This window comes from Poecile atricapillus, chromosome 3 (assembly GCF_030490865.1).
Source record: "Poecile atricapillus isolate bPoeAtr1 chromosome 3, bPoeAtr1.hap1, whole genome shotgun sequence".
Classification (NCBI taxonomy): Eukaryota; Metazoa; Chordata; class Aves; order Passeriformes; family Paridae; genus Poecile; species Poecile atricapillus.
Window position 1 is genome coordinate 10,160,482 of NC_081251.1, and position 15,673 is coordinate 10,176,154.

General features: G+C 38.9%; 1 protein-coding gene across 14 annotated transcripts in view; it reads left to right on the forward strand.

Annotated features, from left to right (window-relative positions):
• The window catches only part of PUM2 (pumilio RNA binding family member 2), a 68,150-nt gene extending 55,111 nt beyond the window's left edge, over positions 1-13,039 (forward strand). For 8 of the 14 annotated variants that reach the window (XM_058836786.1, XM_058836789.1, XM_058836785.1 and 5 more), the window contains 8 exons: positions 2,436-2,703; positions 3,243-3,372; positions 4,937-5,071; positions 5,326-5,463; positions 7,143-7,268; positions 7,800-7,921; positions 9,187-9,379; positions 10,101-13,039. In XM_058836786.1, coding sequence (XP_058692769.1) covers positions 2,436-2,703; positions 3,243-3,372; positions 4,937-5,071; positions 5,326-5,463; positions 7,143-7,268; positions 7,800-7,921; positions 9,187-9,379; positions 10,101-10,232 — 1,244 coding nt within the window. In that variant the 3' untranslated portion in view covers positions 10,233-13,039. The remainder of the gene's footprint in view (positions 1-2,435; positions 2,704-3,242; positions 3,373-4,936; positions 5,072-5,325; positions 5,464-7,142; positions 7,269-7,799; positions 7,922-9,186; positions 9,380-10,100) is intronic. The other 6 variants (XM_058836788.1, XM_058836791.1, XM_058836787.1 and 3 more) reach the window with 1 other exon arrangement.
• The last annotated feature ends 2,634 nt before the right edge of the window (positions 13,040-15,673 follow it).

Sequence of the window (15,673 nt, forward strand, 5' to 3'; positions counted from 1 at the left end):
TCCAGTGTTTTACAGGGTTCTGCTTTCTGAGTACAACAGGTTCTTCTAGGCATGATGGATGTGCTTTCTTAATACAGCCTTCCTGTATTATTGTCCTGCTTAACATGATTGTCTGAAATAGGCTCACAGGCTAGACAGGAGCCTCCCAGTTGCAGCATAGTTGTCTTAAAATTCTTAAAAAGTGATGGTTCCCAAATTAGACTGAAAAAAGGCTTAATAATTCTTGAGCAGGAAATGTATATTATACATATATAGCATATTTTTTTAAAGCTACCAAGTTTCTTCTTTTTTTTTTTTTTTTACTTGCTGGATAAATTGTTGCATTTAATTTATAGAAACGAAGGCTCACTTTAAAAAAAATGAAACAATTTCTGATTCATATGTGCAATTCTATGTCTGTGTATGTTGACTGTGAGCACGTGATCAAAACTGCCCTATTAGTTTCTGGTACAGAATTGAGCATGTGATCAGTGAAGTAATAGAGCTGCTGCAACAGGAAAGGAGCCTAGAATTTCCTTTCAGATGGGCTCTGGTGCCCTCTCGTGATATTAAATAGTGTTACTGCACAGCACGTACAGGGAAGCCAGGATTGCACTGATGTATTTACATAGTCCAGATGAGAGATACCATCGTTTCAGCAGCATAACTTTTTTTTGTTCTGTAGAAAGCCATTCCTAGAGGAGAAATTATGGCAGAAATTATCACTCTGCACACTGCTTTAGCTGCAGAATGCTGGGGGTTTTTTTCCCTTTTGTTTGTTAGTACTATAATGTTTGTCAATGGAAACTAAAATTGATAGTTACAATAATTAGATTTTCCTGGCTGTAGAGAATTAAGAGACTTTAATTTAAAAGAAAACCTAGTAGTTTTTAAAAGATATTGTGGGGCATAAGGTATTTATTGTTGTTTATCACAAAATTTTGAAGACTAATTATAAAATAAATAATATTCTATTTTAGGACACAGTACTATACAGTGCAATAAATGTGATCCTTGATGTGTCTTGCAGAGCACTAACATTTCAGATTCTGGTACTAGAATGTGACCTTTTGAAAAAGATAACTTTACCGTTAATACATTGGCAGTCCACTGTTGCCTGGCCTTATAAATACTTGGAACCAGAAGAAGGCTTGGCTGGGGCACAGTCAGCTGGGTTTTTTCTCTTATATTCCCTTTTTTCTTTCTTTTTTTTAAATTTTTAAAATTAAGTTTATAGTAGAGCACCATTCAAACAGCACATACTGCAATTTATTTTAAATTCAAATGTAGATATTTATTATGTTGACTTTGAAAGGGCTTTAATTACAATGTCAGTTCCTAGACAGGGAGACAAAATGCTTTCCTTTTCCAATTCATAGTCAATACTTTCAGGGAGTGTTTAGTTTTTTCTTTCCTTAGTTTGGTTTTAATAGTAGAATTGAGGTTTCCATGTGGGACTTGTCTTTGAGTATTTCTGCTTGTAGTATACTAAGAGTATCCCTCTAAAAAAAAGTCATACAGCAGTTAGGAAAGATGCTTTGGATGCTTGTTATGATAATTGCTGCCTGTTATAAAGTGGAGGGGAGAGGCCTGGTAGAAGAGTTCAGAGTGACATGAACTGATCAGAGAGCAGGGTGTGAGGAGAAATGCACAGGACTGTGGAGTGACAAGAGCTGTAGGTGGAATCACTAGCACAAAGGAGTAGGACCTAGACACAGGCAATTCAGTTCTTAGTAAGGAAGGATGAAGTTAGAGTGATGAGTGTTTTTGCAGTGAGGAAAGGACTTCATGTTTCTAAAAGGAGCTTCACTTTATTTGTGGTTGTTTGATAATTGAGTAAAGCATTCTTAGTTACCTGGTTTGAAATTTGACATACTTAGTGCTGAGAAGAGGTACCAGATTGGAAGCTTGGGATGCTGAAGTCATCAAATAACCTGCAGGACAGGTATAGCTTGACAAGAAGCACCACATGTGCCTCCCCAAAAATGCTCTTAACATGCCGTAAACTGGAAAGGTATCTCAGTAGGGACTGAAGGGTAGTTCAGATTTCATGGTCTATTTTGACACAATTGGCTAACTTCCAGACTACTAACGAGGGTATAAGCCAGTATGACTCGTGAAGTGGAAATCTGCCCACTAAGCTTAAGGCCCACCCAGTTCTAAAGTTTCTGTAAGGCTGAGTGGGTGCTCACTTTATTTGCCTTGATATATTCTTCTAATGACATTTCTTTCCCTGGTGCCCTTCACATAAAATAACAATGAGGAGGAGAATGGTTTTATTTATTGCAAGATAAAGCTATCTAACTCCTCCAGCCATAATGAGGTAAATATAAATAACAAGACAACACTGTTGTTTTCTTTGGCTCCAGGGTGTATCCATAGTTTTAGTTTCACTTGCTGTTTTGCTGTTACTTATTTTCCTCGCGGCTGTTACTGACAGAGCTGCTTCCTTGTAGGAGGACTGACAAATGGTAGTGGTCGCTATATTTCTGCAGCCCCCGGAGCCGAAGCCAAGTATCGCAGTGCAGCGAGCGCCTCCAGTCTCTTTAGCTCCACCAGCCAGCTCTTCCCTCCTTCGCGCCTCCGCTACAGTAGGTCTGACATTATGCCTTCTGGACGCAGCCGATTGCTGGAAGATTTCAGAAACAATCGTTTCCCTAATCTTCAACTAAGGGATCTTGTTGGACATATTGTTGAATTTTCCCAAGACCAGCATGGTTCTAGGTAAATATTACAAGAAAAGTTAATAATATTTTACTGCTTTGATATTATTAAGATCAAACTTGCATGAGGTGCTTGTCATCTTAATACAAAGCGTGCCATTAAGTGGAGCACGTGCTCTTAGGCTGACCTTCCCTAAGAAATTTCATTGTAAAAGTATTAATTTAGCTGCCTGTAGAAGTTTTCAGTGTAGAACTAGCCTCATAACTAGACTAGTAAACTGTAGTATTTAGGTATCAAAAAGGCAAAGATTAAGAAAACAAAATATGTGGCATCTGGAATGTAAAACTTTTTTGTCAGTACATCATTGGTTACTTAGTTACAGTTATTATTTTCATCTTTAATGCTTTTCAAATGGAAGTTTTCAAGTCTTAATTTTACTAAAATGTACCCTTTTATATGCAAAGGTACTACTTTCATTTTAATAAATTTCATAAATGTTGACTGCTTTCTTTAGAGTGTTGAGGTGTCTCATTGAAACAGTGTTTGAGAGGTTTTCCTGTTGTTGATGCAAAGCATAATGTACCTTTTTTTGTGCTTAGATTTATACAACAAAAGCTGGAGCGAGCTACTCCAGCTGAGCGCCAGATGGTATTTAATGAGATCCTGCAAGCAGCCTATCAATTGATGACTGATGTGTTTGGAAACTATGTAATACAGAAGTTCTTTGAGGTAAGCATAGCACTAAGTGCATGGATGGACATGCAAATGAAGTGCTGTAAATCTGATTAAATTTAACTGGGCTTCTCCTTAACACTGTAGCAGAATTCCACATGACTTCAACAGAACCCAAGCCTGTAACTCTGCATTGGTGTTTTCTGTTCTGTATCCAGTCTTTTTTTGCCATTATGGACACAGTTTCTCCTTACACTGGTGGTGCATGTGTTGGTGAAATCTAGTGAGTGCACAGGCTGCACATTGAGGCTTTACAAACCTCTTTGCAGAACTAAGATTTTCAGCAGATGAAAGGGAGCATAAATATTTGAAAGATGCTTTTTGTTGGTTACTGCATCATGGTACAGAATGGGGTCTGGAAAATGCCCTTGCTCTCAAACAGCTGTGTGAACTTCATCCGGTTCTGTGTATGAGGAAACTCCCATAAAATATATTGAGGCTGAAGAATTTTGAGTAAGGGGTATCATAAGATACAATCCAGTATTACTACAACTAGTATTTAAAACAGATTTGTTTTCTCTTAAAAACTATGTGGTAAAAAAAAAAATAAGGCTTTATCAAAGAATTACAAGATTTGGCTTGCAGAGAGGAAAAAAGTAATGCCTGTGTCCTGGGAAAAATTATATGAAGGATAGGTATCTAGTATAGTGTACGTTAAATCAAGGGCCATATCAAAGAGTGGTGGAGAGAAGGTGACATGGGAAAATGTCCAGTAAAAAATAAGATACTTGCTGTAAACAAGAATGTATTTTTTAATAATCTATAAAACAATGTGCTTTATTATTTTACTTCTTTTTTATTAACCAATCAAAATACCTTTTGTTAGGTGTCACTGACATATGATATACAAGATCTTGATTTTGCTTTGGAGTCATAATCTGCTATTTTTTCCATAATATTAAGCTGGATGAATACACAGTTAATCATTGTTAGTTGAGTGTTTTCATCTTAATTCTGCAGAACACTTCTCAGGAAACAAGTTCACATGGCCTTATGTGTAATAGGGGACCTCAGTTTACTGTATAGGTAGGCAGGTGAAGTTGTTGGTCAAGCTTTCTTCAGAGCTGACTACTGGTGTGGAATTTGACAATTCTCAGCCATGCTGCAGGAATATTGCTGTGCCACCATGTGATTGTCCAGGTGGTCACTTCTATATCCTCTCTTAGAAGATGTGAGATAACGCTGTACAAGTTTTGAGATAGAAAATCTCATTTGGATTCATACGTGATAGTGACCTGTGATCATTTTCCCTGTATAATTTGTTTGAAAAAGTAGTTTATTGCACTTAGATATTCCTACAGACAGACAAACTATATTGACTTCTTGTTGTCTTTCAAGGTCATGCATTTGATATCAGGTATGTGAACTGGATGTGGAATATTACAAAATGTTGCACTTAGGAGAGAAAAGCTTCTGATGATTATCCTCACCAAAATGCAAAGTGAAAAAATGATTCAAATATTAGAGTCATGTACATCTTGAAAATACTTACTCTGACATGTAAATTCCAGTGTGCTGCAATATGTCTTCATTTGTTAACAATATATTTATTTTCTTTTAGTTTGGAAGCCTGGATCAAAAGTTAGCTCTAGCAACACGCATCCGTGGTCATGTTCTGCCACTGGCCCTCCAGATGTATGGCTGTCGTGTTATCCAGAAAGCACTCGAGTCAATCTCACCTGACCAGCAGGTAATTGTAAGTTAGATCAATGCTTTTAAAATTTTATTTATTTTTATTGTATCCCTCTTCTTACTTAAATAAGTTGTTGATTATTCCCTTCATCATGAAATATCCTAGGGGCTAAAATAGTTGTTCAAATGCAGGTGCTGAGGTACACAGTTAACACCAGTGAATATGAAGGTTGGAGTCAGCATGAAATGAAATTGTTCCCCATTTAAGGGTGGGGGGGAATACCATCATAAAGACAAGGATAATCTTTGTTTTTCCAGAATGAAATGGTGAAAGAGCTGGATGGCCATGTTCTGAAATGTGTGAAGGATCAAAATGGAAACCACGTTGTACAAAAATGCATTGAGTGTGTTCAACCCCAGTCGCTCCAGTTCATCATTGATGCATTCAAAGGACAGGTAGTGTCAGTGGTTCATTTCCTTTTTGCAGGTTTTTCACAGAAAAAGATTTTCCAGTCTTTGTCCATCATTTGCATGTACAAGATAGCATTTGCCACTTTGTGCTCGGCTTGTCTTAAGTACAATGAAAAAGGGGATGTTGACATGAAAAAGATGTTGGAGAAACAATTAACATGCTGTAAAAAGATGAATTTGTGGGAGGGGAGGCTCTAGAAAGACATGTTTGAATGTATTATAAATAATAATAAATATTTATGTAATATAAACACTTACAAGGCTCTTTGTGTACCCAGGCTTTGTGTTTGTGTTTTGTGATAACACCATTTCACATTTTCTTCACAACTCTTGCAGGGTCATTTTTGATATAGTAATAACATATGTGCTCTCTAGTATATATTTTTCATTAAAAATTACATTTTCCTCTCCTGTTGCTTGTGTTGCACGTGTGTCTTTTAGTGTTTCCCAATGAATGTCAGTCCTTAAGGAACTGTGGTGATGAAATTCACTAATCTGTTCCCTACATATGGACTAGTGGGGAGTGAAGGGGGCGTTGTATTTGTTTACTTCAGATTGGGGTTTTTGTTTTGTTTCCAGAAAACATTACTGTAAGATTGATACTGTGCTGCAGGCTAGTGAATGTGCTGCAGCTAAATAACATTTTAATCCTCTGAGACAAGTGTGTACTTTTATAGTCTTGAGAAAAATTGTAAAAATCTTACTAACTTGGCTATAAAACTGAATTTTACTTTAATGGATGGCCAAATGTATTTCCTAATAAAATCTACAATATCTTTCTCATTTTACACAACAGCAATACCTGAATTATTGTTGTACATAGTACTAAATTGCATACCAAGGTTTCTCTGGTTCGGTCCTTTTACACCAAAAAGTGTGTATGAGGTGCAGGAGATGCATTTTTTTAAACTGTAAATAGAGCCCCTTGACTAAAATGTGAGTTGGTTTATTTACTGAACATCCATCCTAAGCACCAAGTAAGTATATAGAGAAAATAGTTGCTAACACAAAATGGCAAACAAAAAATAACACAGTTCTGTGATATTACTTACCATTTTCTCCTGCCTGCATCATTTGGGTTGATGCCTAATCATACAAGATTCTGTGTTCAGTCCTGACCAACACTGAAATTTTTTTAATTAATCCCCAAACTACAAATGTAGCTTCAGGAGAAGCAAGCAGAAGGAATAAGCAAGATCTGGCTGTATATTTTGGGTAGTTATTTACAAACTTTGTAACTGGGAGCCTGTTGCATACGCTGGAACATGAAATTGGTGAAAATCAGCCACCATTATTGAATTCCTTTTTAAAATCTTAAAAAATTTTTAAGTCTTAAAATTTGAAAATAAAGTAAAAAGGAAAGCCTGAAAGTTGAACAACACTTAAGTAAGGTTCATACTTCTAGGCTTTCCTTTGCAGCTATGCAGGCTAGAAACATTATAACGAACACTTGGGTTCTGAGTGGTATGTTTTCTGGAGTCCTTGATACACAAAAACCTGATTTTTGTATCTTTTCCTGACTTTTGCTGGAAATTGAATTCTGGCCCTGGCAGGCAGAACTTGTTTTAATAGTAGTTATGTTCAGTTCCATTTTGAATGCAGCAATACTGCAGTAGATGTGAGCTTCAGTTGGTTTAACTTCAGTTTGCAATCCTATTTTCAAGGTCTTTGTACTTTCAACTCATCCATACGGCTGTAGAGTAATTCAGCGTATTCTGGAGCACTGCACTGCTGAGCAGACTTTGCCAATCTTAGAAGAACTGCATCAACACACAGAACAGCTTGTGCAGGTTAGTGTATCTACGCTCATTTTTAATGCACTGTAGAGGTTTTTTTGTTACCATAATTTACTCCTGTATCCTAGTTTAAATGCATTTGCCTCTTTTGAAATTTGTAGACATTGATTTTTTGTTTTTCTTTCCTTCCGTAGTTTTAATGAAAATGAAGTTGGGAGGCAAAGAAGATATAAAAGCGTTTTTCTTACACTTTTGACTGTAGCTTGGTGTTCAGGGGAATATTACAGCTGTTAAAAAAGTATGATCTTAAATTTGAGGACTTCTTTCTTAAAGAGGATAAAAGATACTCTAGCAAAACACTGGTTTTACAGATTATTTACGTTTTTCATGTAAACTTTGTGGTCCATTGAGTAATTCTTGATGAAAAATTTCTTGCATCACTTTGCTTCTGTAATGTTGATGTTATTGTATTTTCCTTATATCCATGCAAATAGTAATTTCATACTTCATGCTCATGTACAAAAGCTGTCAGTATTTATTCCTTGGTGTGAACATAAAAGAAAATTGAAGTCATCTTATTTTCAGGATCAGTATGGAAATTATGTTATTCAACATGTACTGGAGCATGGTCGTCCTGAAGACAAAAGCAAAATCGTGTCAGAAATAAGAGGAAAAGTTCTAGCTCTGAGTCAGCACAAATTTGCCAGGTATTGCACAACTTCCATATATAAAAGATTCATTAACCTTGTAAAGTTGTAATACTGGATTTATTTCTTGTGTTACAAAAGAAATCTGATAGTGATTTTTTTATTGTTTATCTTGCCTCCTGAAATTTCATATTTTTATAGAGATGAATGGTAGTGGCATTTTATACTAGGTTTGGGGGAGAGAAGAGGCAAATGTTCTGTAGCAAAACAAAAGAGTTTCTGTGGGTTTATGGGATGGCTTTTGTTCATTTTGTGCAAGTGCAGGGAACAGGTTTCAGGTTTTCATATAAGGATGCCCAGAGCCAGGTGAAAAGGTTTGCTGGAACTTGGGTGATGTGTTGATAATGATAAGCTGGGACTTGCTGACTCTCAATCCAGCCCAGCAATTTGCAAGTATAACAGGGCTAGCTTTATAAAGTGGTAGTTCAGTCTGACAAGGATTTTCTGCCTTATAAAGTCTGAAAGACTGCTGTAGGAGGCCTGAACTACTCAGAAATTGGAACCTAAAACTCCTCTTTTCGTGTTTTTTGCTGAAATATGGATTATGTGCCTTTTGTGAAGGAAAAATACACCTCAGAATTCATTCTAGGTGATTTAGTGAGACTAACTTTGTCATCAGAATGAAGTAGAAATGCACTGTGATATTATGGGGGCATTTGTTTTAAAAATTGTTGGAGAACTACTTAAATGGATTTTATTTTTCTTTGCCTGAATAGGACTCTTCATAACCCTCTAACTTGCTTAACTTCTAAAGCACAAATTTAGGACTGGGATCATTTTACTGTTACAAACTTTGATAGCCTTTCGAGCTTCTGAAATAAACTGGAAGGTCAGAGGCTTGCTCTGCAAAAGAATATTTCATGGATTCTTTGATCTAGGCATGCTCCTGGAAAGTGCATTCACTCAAAAAGCAAAAATCTTCATAATTGGCTTTCTCTGTTGTCTTCAAAGGACCCACAACCAAAATAGATGTGCTAGAATACATATAGAGCTTGAAGTCCAGTATACCCCATATAGATTCAGTGGAAAAGTCTCTCCTACAAAATAATCAGAAAATAACCTTTTCAATGGGTGAAATAATGATATATAATCCTTTATCTTCCTCAGTCATTAGACTGGAGATTTGGAAATGAGGAATCAATGTGGTTGCAATATGCATTTTACTGGTGTTAAGAAGAACTAATAAACTTCTAGCTAAATTGATAATTATTACCTGAAAGAGTGTTACACCTCCCGTCCCTTCATGGACCTGCCTTATTTTTCAGCAACGTGGTAGAAAAATGCGTGACTCACGCGTCCCGTGCGGAGCGAGCGCTGCTGATCGACGAGGTGTGCTGCCAGAACGACGGCCCTCACAGTGCCTTATACACCATGATGAAGGACCAGTACGCCAACTACGTCGTGCAGAAGATGATCGACATGGCTGAGCCCGCCCAGAGGAAGATCATAATGCACAAGGTATGTGTGTGCGTACTTGCAGTGATTCAGAAGTACGTCTGTGCGAGCTTTTCTGCCACAGAACCTTGCCCTGCTCTAAAACCCAGTGCTTCTGTAATCTAGAACTCTGTGTATAACCATGACATTCTTGCTTGAATGAGCTTGCTAAAGCAGAAAGCATTCAGTTCTCTAAGCACTGAGCTAAAAAGGGAAAGTTTCAATAGTTGGATTTCATCTCCTGTCTTTGTGGCAGATTTTATGTGAAGATACTTATAATGGGAAAATGTAGTATCTGTCATCGCTGTTAATATAACAGAAGAAACATGGGTTTCTCTTTTTACTTCCTGGTTGTGGGTATAGATCCACTCTGCAGTTCCCCCAGAAGAGATTCCCACACTTCTAGAGTATGGGTACATTTCTTCTTAAGAATATCCAGACGTGGAGAAATGAGCTGTTGCCATAATGGCCCGAGGCTATTTAACACAGGGCCCAGGATACTCCTGCAAGAGCTCTGCTTCCCCCAGTCACCAGCAGGGCTCTCCCACAAAGTGCTGCCTCCCTTTTCCTGCAACAGGTACATCAGTCGCTTGATGAGTTAAAGTCACCAGTTGTACATCTTTCCAGAAACTTCAAGCACTTTGAAATATAGGCTTCTGGCATCTTTTTGCATCATTTTTTTGAAGTGTAGTCACCTCTGCTTAAAAGTGTGGATGTTAAAAACCAAATGTGTTTCTTATTACAGATTCGACCCCACATCACGACTCTGCGTAAATACACCTATGGTAAACACATTCTGGCCAAGCTGGAAAAGTATTACCTGAAGAACAGTGCTGATCTGGGGCCAATTGGTGGACCACCAAATGGGATGCTGTAAAAGACAAAGAGAAATGGAAGAAAAATTAAATTGTGAATTATCAAAACCTACAACTTAACTCTAAATGTTCTGATTTTTTTAAATCTATTTATTGACTTTGTTCATCCATTTGTAAAATTTTTATTCTTGTGTATATTTTTGGGGAGTGAATTGTTAAAAAAAAAAACAAAAACTATCTCCAGCCCTGATCCAGAGACCTATCAGATTGGATGGCTGGCAAAGCACAGAATGCCTGTATATGATGTAATTGTATCAAAATAGCTGTCACATATTTTGTAAATTTTTACCTTGTAAAGTCACTGAAATAGTTTTTAAAGGGAAAAAGTACAGTATTCTTTTAATACACTGGCTTGCAATCTGGTAGGTCTACCCAGCATCATAGCACAACAGGTTTATAGAGTTGTATATAGAATTAATCCTTATTTTTCCCTTTTGTGTGAAGTCTTTTATACCAGATTAAAATTGATCAGCTGCATAAACATTATTTAACATGTTGAAAAGTTAAGTTGTATTTTGGTGGTTCACAACATCCTATCCAAATAACAAACAGGGCACAGCAAATTAAAGTAGGGAAGAGCAAAATGATGGAAATTTTAAAAGACCAGTTTTTGGCACGTGCTGTGGATACAGGTTTTTTTAAATGATGCGCTAAGGTTTTCTCTAGCGATGTATTAAAAATAAAGTGCTGTATATACTTATATATTTAATTGTTGAACAAGGTAGAGGGGTTAAAATGATGGTGGTACTTCCATTCAGCGAACTACTCTGTTGGAAAAGGAGTGAACCCTGTATTAACTTTACAGTCAGTTTTACAACGCAGGAAGAGTAGAGATATGTATTTTTTTATTTTGCATATAGAATTGTAAGGATTTGAAAGTGTTGAGCATTTATTTTGCTTTCTCACTGTAGATGCGAAAAATAGGTAATGATAAAGAGAAGGGGCCACTGAAAAGTAAACTTGATAGCTCAACATTTAAGCATGATTGATTAAATATTCAGATAGCTTTTTGCTTCCTATAAATATATGCATTGTATACGTGTAGTTAATAGGTGTAAGTTTACAGTTTGAAAACAAATCTCTCATTTCGATGTTTATTACAAAGCCTTGCTAATTTAGTAGTGATGCTTACCTTGGTTGTACAGATGTACATTTGTAAACCTTCATGCTGTAAATGTAATTTGTTTTACTCCTTTTTGGGACAAAAATTTGCATTTTAGTGTATATTCATATCCCCGTTCCCTTCTTTCCCCCTGGCATATAGTGTTGTATAATGTAAATTTATTTCAGCAAATCTAAAGTGATTTTTTTAAAATTCTATCTTTATATGGTTTCAAAAATATGAACCGGCTTTCTTTTTATCTATTGTGAGAAACATTATGTTTTGTTTATAACATAACTGTTGAATCTGTTCATATGGACACTTTGGGAAATCAATCTGTTCAAATTTTAAATCAGGATAAATAAGCGTAGTAAGAAGTGGACTGAAATATTTGGTTATCACAGAAACCAATGCTTCTTCCATCTTAATAAATGTGGCATGATTTTTTTGTACAGAAGAGTACTGTATTTTTGAATAGCCTTCTCGCAGCGTAAAGCAAATATGTATGATACTGTCGATTTTTTTCTCTGGACATATGACATTGTAACAGTAACATAAAGATGATGTACATATACAAGCGGCCTTATGTACATTTCCCAATGATCTTTTTAAGGCAGAATTGTGACCATATGTGTATAATTAAAATCCTTTTTAATCCTTTGCCTATGGAAATATTTTGGAAAAAGCTTACTTTGTATATTCAGTTTCTGAAAGATAAAGAAAGTGCTTTGTATGTTGTTGAAGTAAGTATTTTGTGTAAAATGTTCATTTGGATGGCTTAACCTAAAGTTTTGATCAACATGGTAGTTTGGAAACAACGTCTTGAGCATTGATCAAATAAAAGGCTGTTTTGGTAGGGGTGTGATCATGAGAAAGAAAATAGCAGTGGTATAAACTTGTTTGAGGAATTCTGTCATGTTACTGTTGATACCAGGGTTACATAACTGTTACTAAAGCAGACATCTGAGGCGCTGCGTTTCTAATGGTAGTGATAACTCCTTAATAGGCAAATGGGAAAGTTTCTTCTGGCCTACTTCCAGTGCCTGCATGAAGGGAAATAGTAGGCCTCATTGTTTTGAGTAAGCACAATTCTAATTGCCAAGTAGTTTTTGCATGGCAGTTCACAAAAATTCTCCCCAGAGGTACCAGCCCTGTCACTGGAGCCAGAGCTTTCCTGTAGTCACCCAAAGGATGACTTCTGAGCCACTTCCTTGGACACATCAATTCTCCTTAGTGACTATCTTTACCCTGTGTAGCTGTGCTGTGTGTTATAATCCACAGAGCCGACATTCCTTCAACACGTAAGACAGTACGTCAGGCTTTTGGGGATGTCCAGGCAGAAACTGATAATGTCCCTGTACTTTGTCCCTGCAGCACTCATGCCATGGTTGAATTTAAACAGTCCTGTAACTGTCATCCTTGGTGCTTTTAATATCTTGAGTGTAATATTCCACTTGCTCTCCTGAGATCATTTGTGCACAAATTCTATCCAGGAACATGAAAATCACTGGATTTCCTTTCAACTATTTTAGGGTTTGGGTAGAACCACTAGACTTTTTGCTCAAGTATTGCTTTTTGATATAGATTGTTTACGGACCAGTTTGATTAGGCTTGACTCCAGGTGGCTCGTATTGAATAATGTAATGTTCACATGTATATACTGTAAAAATCAAATGAAAATGTGTGAATAACACTGTGTGAAATATATCTGGTCTTGCGTTTTTCCTGTAGGAAACCAGCCATATTCTCAGTTACGTGAATTAACTGTGACTGTGGAGGTCAGCTTTGCGAAGGTGCTCACTCACTTGTTCTGATGGGAATTGGGCAGTTACTGAAGAACCCTGGATTAGATCATTAAAATTTCAGAGGGTAATTTTGAGCAGCTAAACCTTCCTGTTTTATACACCATCTTTGCTGACGGCTAGTTAAGGTTACAGCCTGGTAACTGTTTCTGTGTACATCCCTTGGATCCAGGATGAGTTCTGGAACATTTGAGAGTGTTAGCTTTCAAATGAGAGAAGAAATGGTTAGCTCTCTGTGGCATCCTTGGATCCACACTCATTTCTGTTACTGCCCAGGAGGTTCTTCTAAAGACCATTTTTAGCTGAAGGTGTGGAGTGAAGCGGACTGACAGCACAGGAAATGAGCCTGGTGGGAAATAACTCACCTAAGGGGCCCCTGTGGAGAGAACAGTCATAATGCCCATCCCTCCATCCCTGACTTTTCCATCAGAGCATGGAGAAAATTGAGGTTTTGGGGTCATACTGCTCAGATGTTTAAAAGTGCTGATGCAAATTTAGAAACCTATTTAGTTACTGTTCTCTCTTCTCTAAGGAACATGTATTTGAAGAGATGCTTATGGCTCACCACAGCATAGTAGTCCAGCAGTGGGGTTGGCCTCCATGAGAATGTTGGATGCTCAGCATTCCAGTAACTCAGAAAGTGGGTTAACAGTGGGGTGACAACAGCTACCACCATGTCATTTGGGGAAGTAAAGCTGAGAGAAAGCAAAACAATTTTAATACCTAGCAACTGGTCATTGAAAACTGCAGGTTGCATGTAAGTCAGGCACCTTGGAGGAAGACTCAAGGCAAACTGCAGAGCAGCACTTTGCCCCTGCAGTCAGGACAGCCACAGCACTCCAGTGTGGAATTCTGCATGGAGCGGTGCCTGAGCGTGGCGTGTCCTGAGAGTGGCAGATCCTGCCCTCATGGTGACAGTTCTCTGCTGCTGCTTGAGGAAGGAAAGCAGAGCACCATGAGCTGTCTCACCTGAGCTGTCACAGCTCACCGCAGGGCAGGAGTGGCTGTTGGTTTGTTACCACAGCGGTTCACATCATACCGAGCTGCCAGCTGAAGTCTCATCAGTCTGTGGGCAGCACCGATGTGATGAGCTACAGGCAGTGCTTTACTCAGCCCAGACAGTTTCAGATACACAGGCGCTATCTGTGCCTAAAGGATGCTGATTCAAGCACCTCTTGGCTTGGGAATGAGGAAGCTTTGTTCCTGTCAAGGATATATCCCTTCTGGGGCTCTGCTTGGTTCCTGATGTAGGGCTAGGGAGGTGTGGGAGAACTTGGCAAGTGTAGTTCCTGCCACCCAGGAAGAGACAATTTGAGAGATGCTTCAGAGTGAGCCTGGGGTGTTAGCTCTCTGTGCAGCAGAGAAGCCCAGGCCTCCCCAACTCCATCACAGAAGGGGTTAAAAACCAGCATTGTTGTCACAAAAAGAGTCACTCATGGGAAGGACAGAAGCATGTCCATCCATCCAGTATTGACAGCACTCCAGAGCTGATAGAGGACATGGGCTTTCCTGAGCTGGTGCAGGAAAGGAGATACTGCTTTAGCCAGGAGAGTGAACCAGATACCAGCATCACATGTGAGGTGTCGGAGCACAGAGGCTGTGGGGTGGGGGAGCGACCATCCTGCATCGAGGCAGGGGCGGGTAGGGAAGACCAAGCTTAGGGATTTAACAGAGCTGCTGGTGCTCCTCAGTGTGGTGGTGCACAAGGATTTCCTCTGTTGGATGGAGCCTGCTCCCTCTGCAGGCTCGCTCTGTGGTCAGGGAACTTGCCCAGCAAACGAGATGCTTGAATTAGTTTCCATTACCAGCCTCAGGGTTTTGAACCCACCTCCCTCACTTCACAGGCATTTTCCTAACCACAAGGAGCTGGGCGGGTTTACTTTCTACTCCTGAATTTGGGCTGGGCTTTTAGCTCAGCTTGAACCATTCATTGCATCACAAAGAGCACAAGATGGAGCATGACTCCTAAGGCACGCAGGTGGGAGTTGGTAGGTTCGGCACCTGAGATCCTTGTCTCCACCTCGATTCTCCCAGACTCACTTAATGCAAAATATATCTTGGGAGCAGCATTCCCCCATCATTATCAGACTGGAAACTTTCCAGAGGCTTTATAAAAAGCAGCTGAAATGCAGGAAGACCTATTCTAAAGACCCTCTTCCTTTCATTAATAAGAACAAACATTGGAACAAAACGTCTGCCTTCTCACCAGCAACAGTACTCTGGGCACAGGAGTCTCTTCCTCTTCTGCTTGCACAGTGCCTGCCCAGCCCTAAACTCCTCAGGTCTGCAAACGAGCTGGGGCACATTGCAGGTGACACAGCTGGTGTACAAGACCATCGGACAGGGAAAAACCCCTTACATAGCTGAGCCCTAATGAGCTTCGTCTGAGCTTCAGACCTGCCTGGAGGGTTCAGATTTCCTGGCAGCCGCGCAGCGCCGCAGCCCTTCCTCAGCCTGGCTTCTGGATCTTTTCCCAGCCCAGCCTCGGGGAAGCGAGGCAGCCCTTCCCCAGCACAGCGGTGCTCAGGTGGTGGAGGCT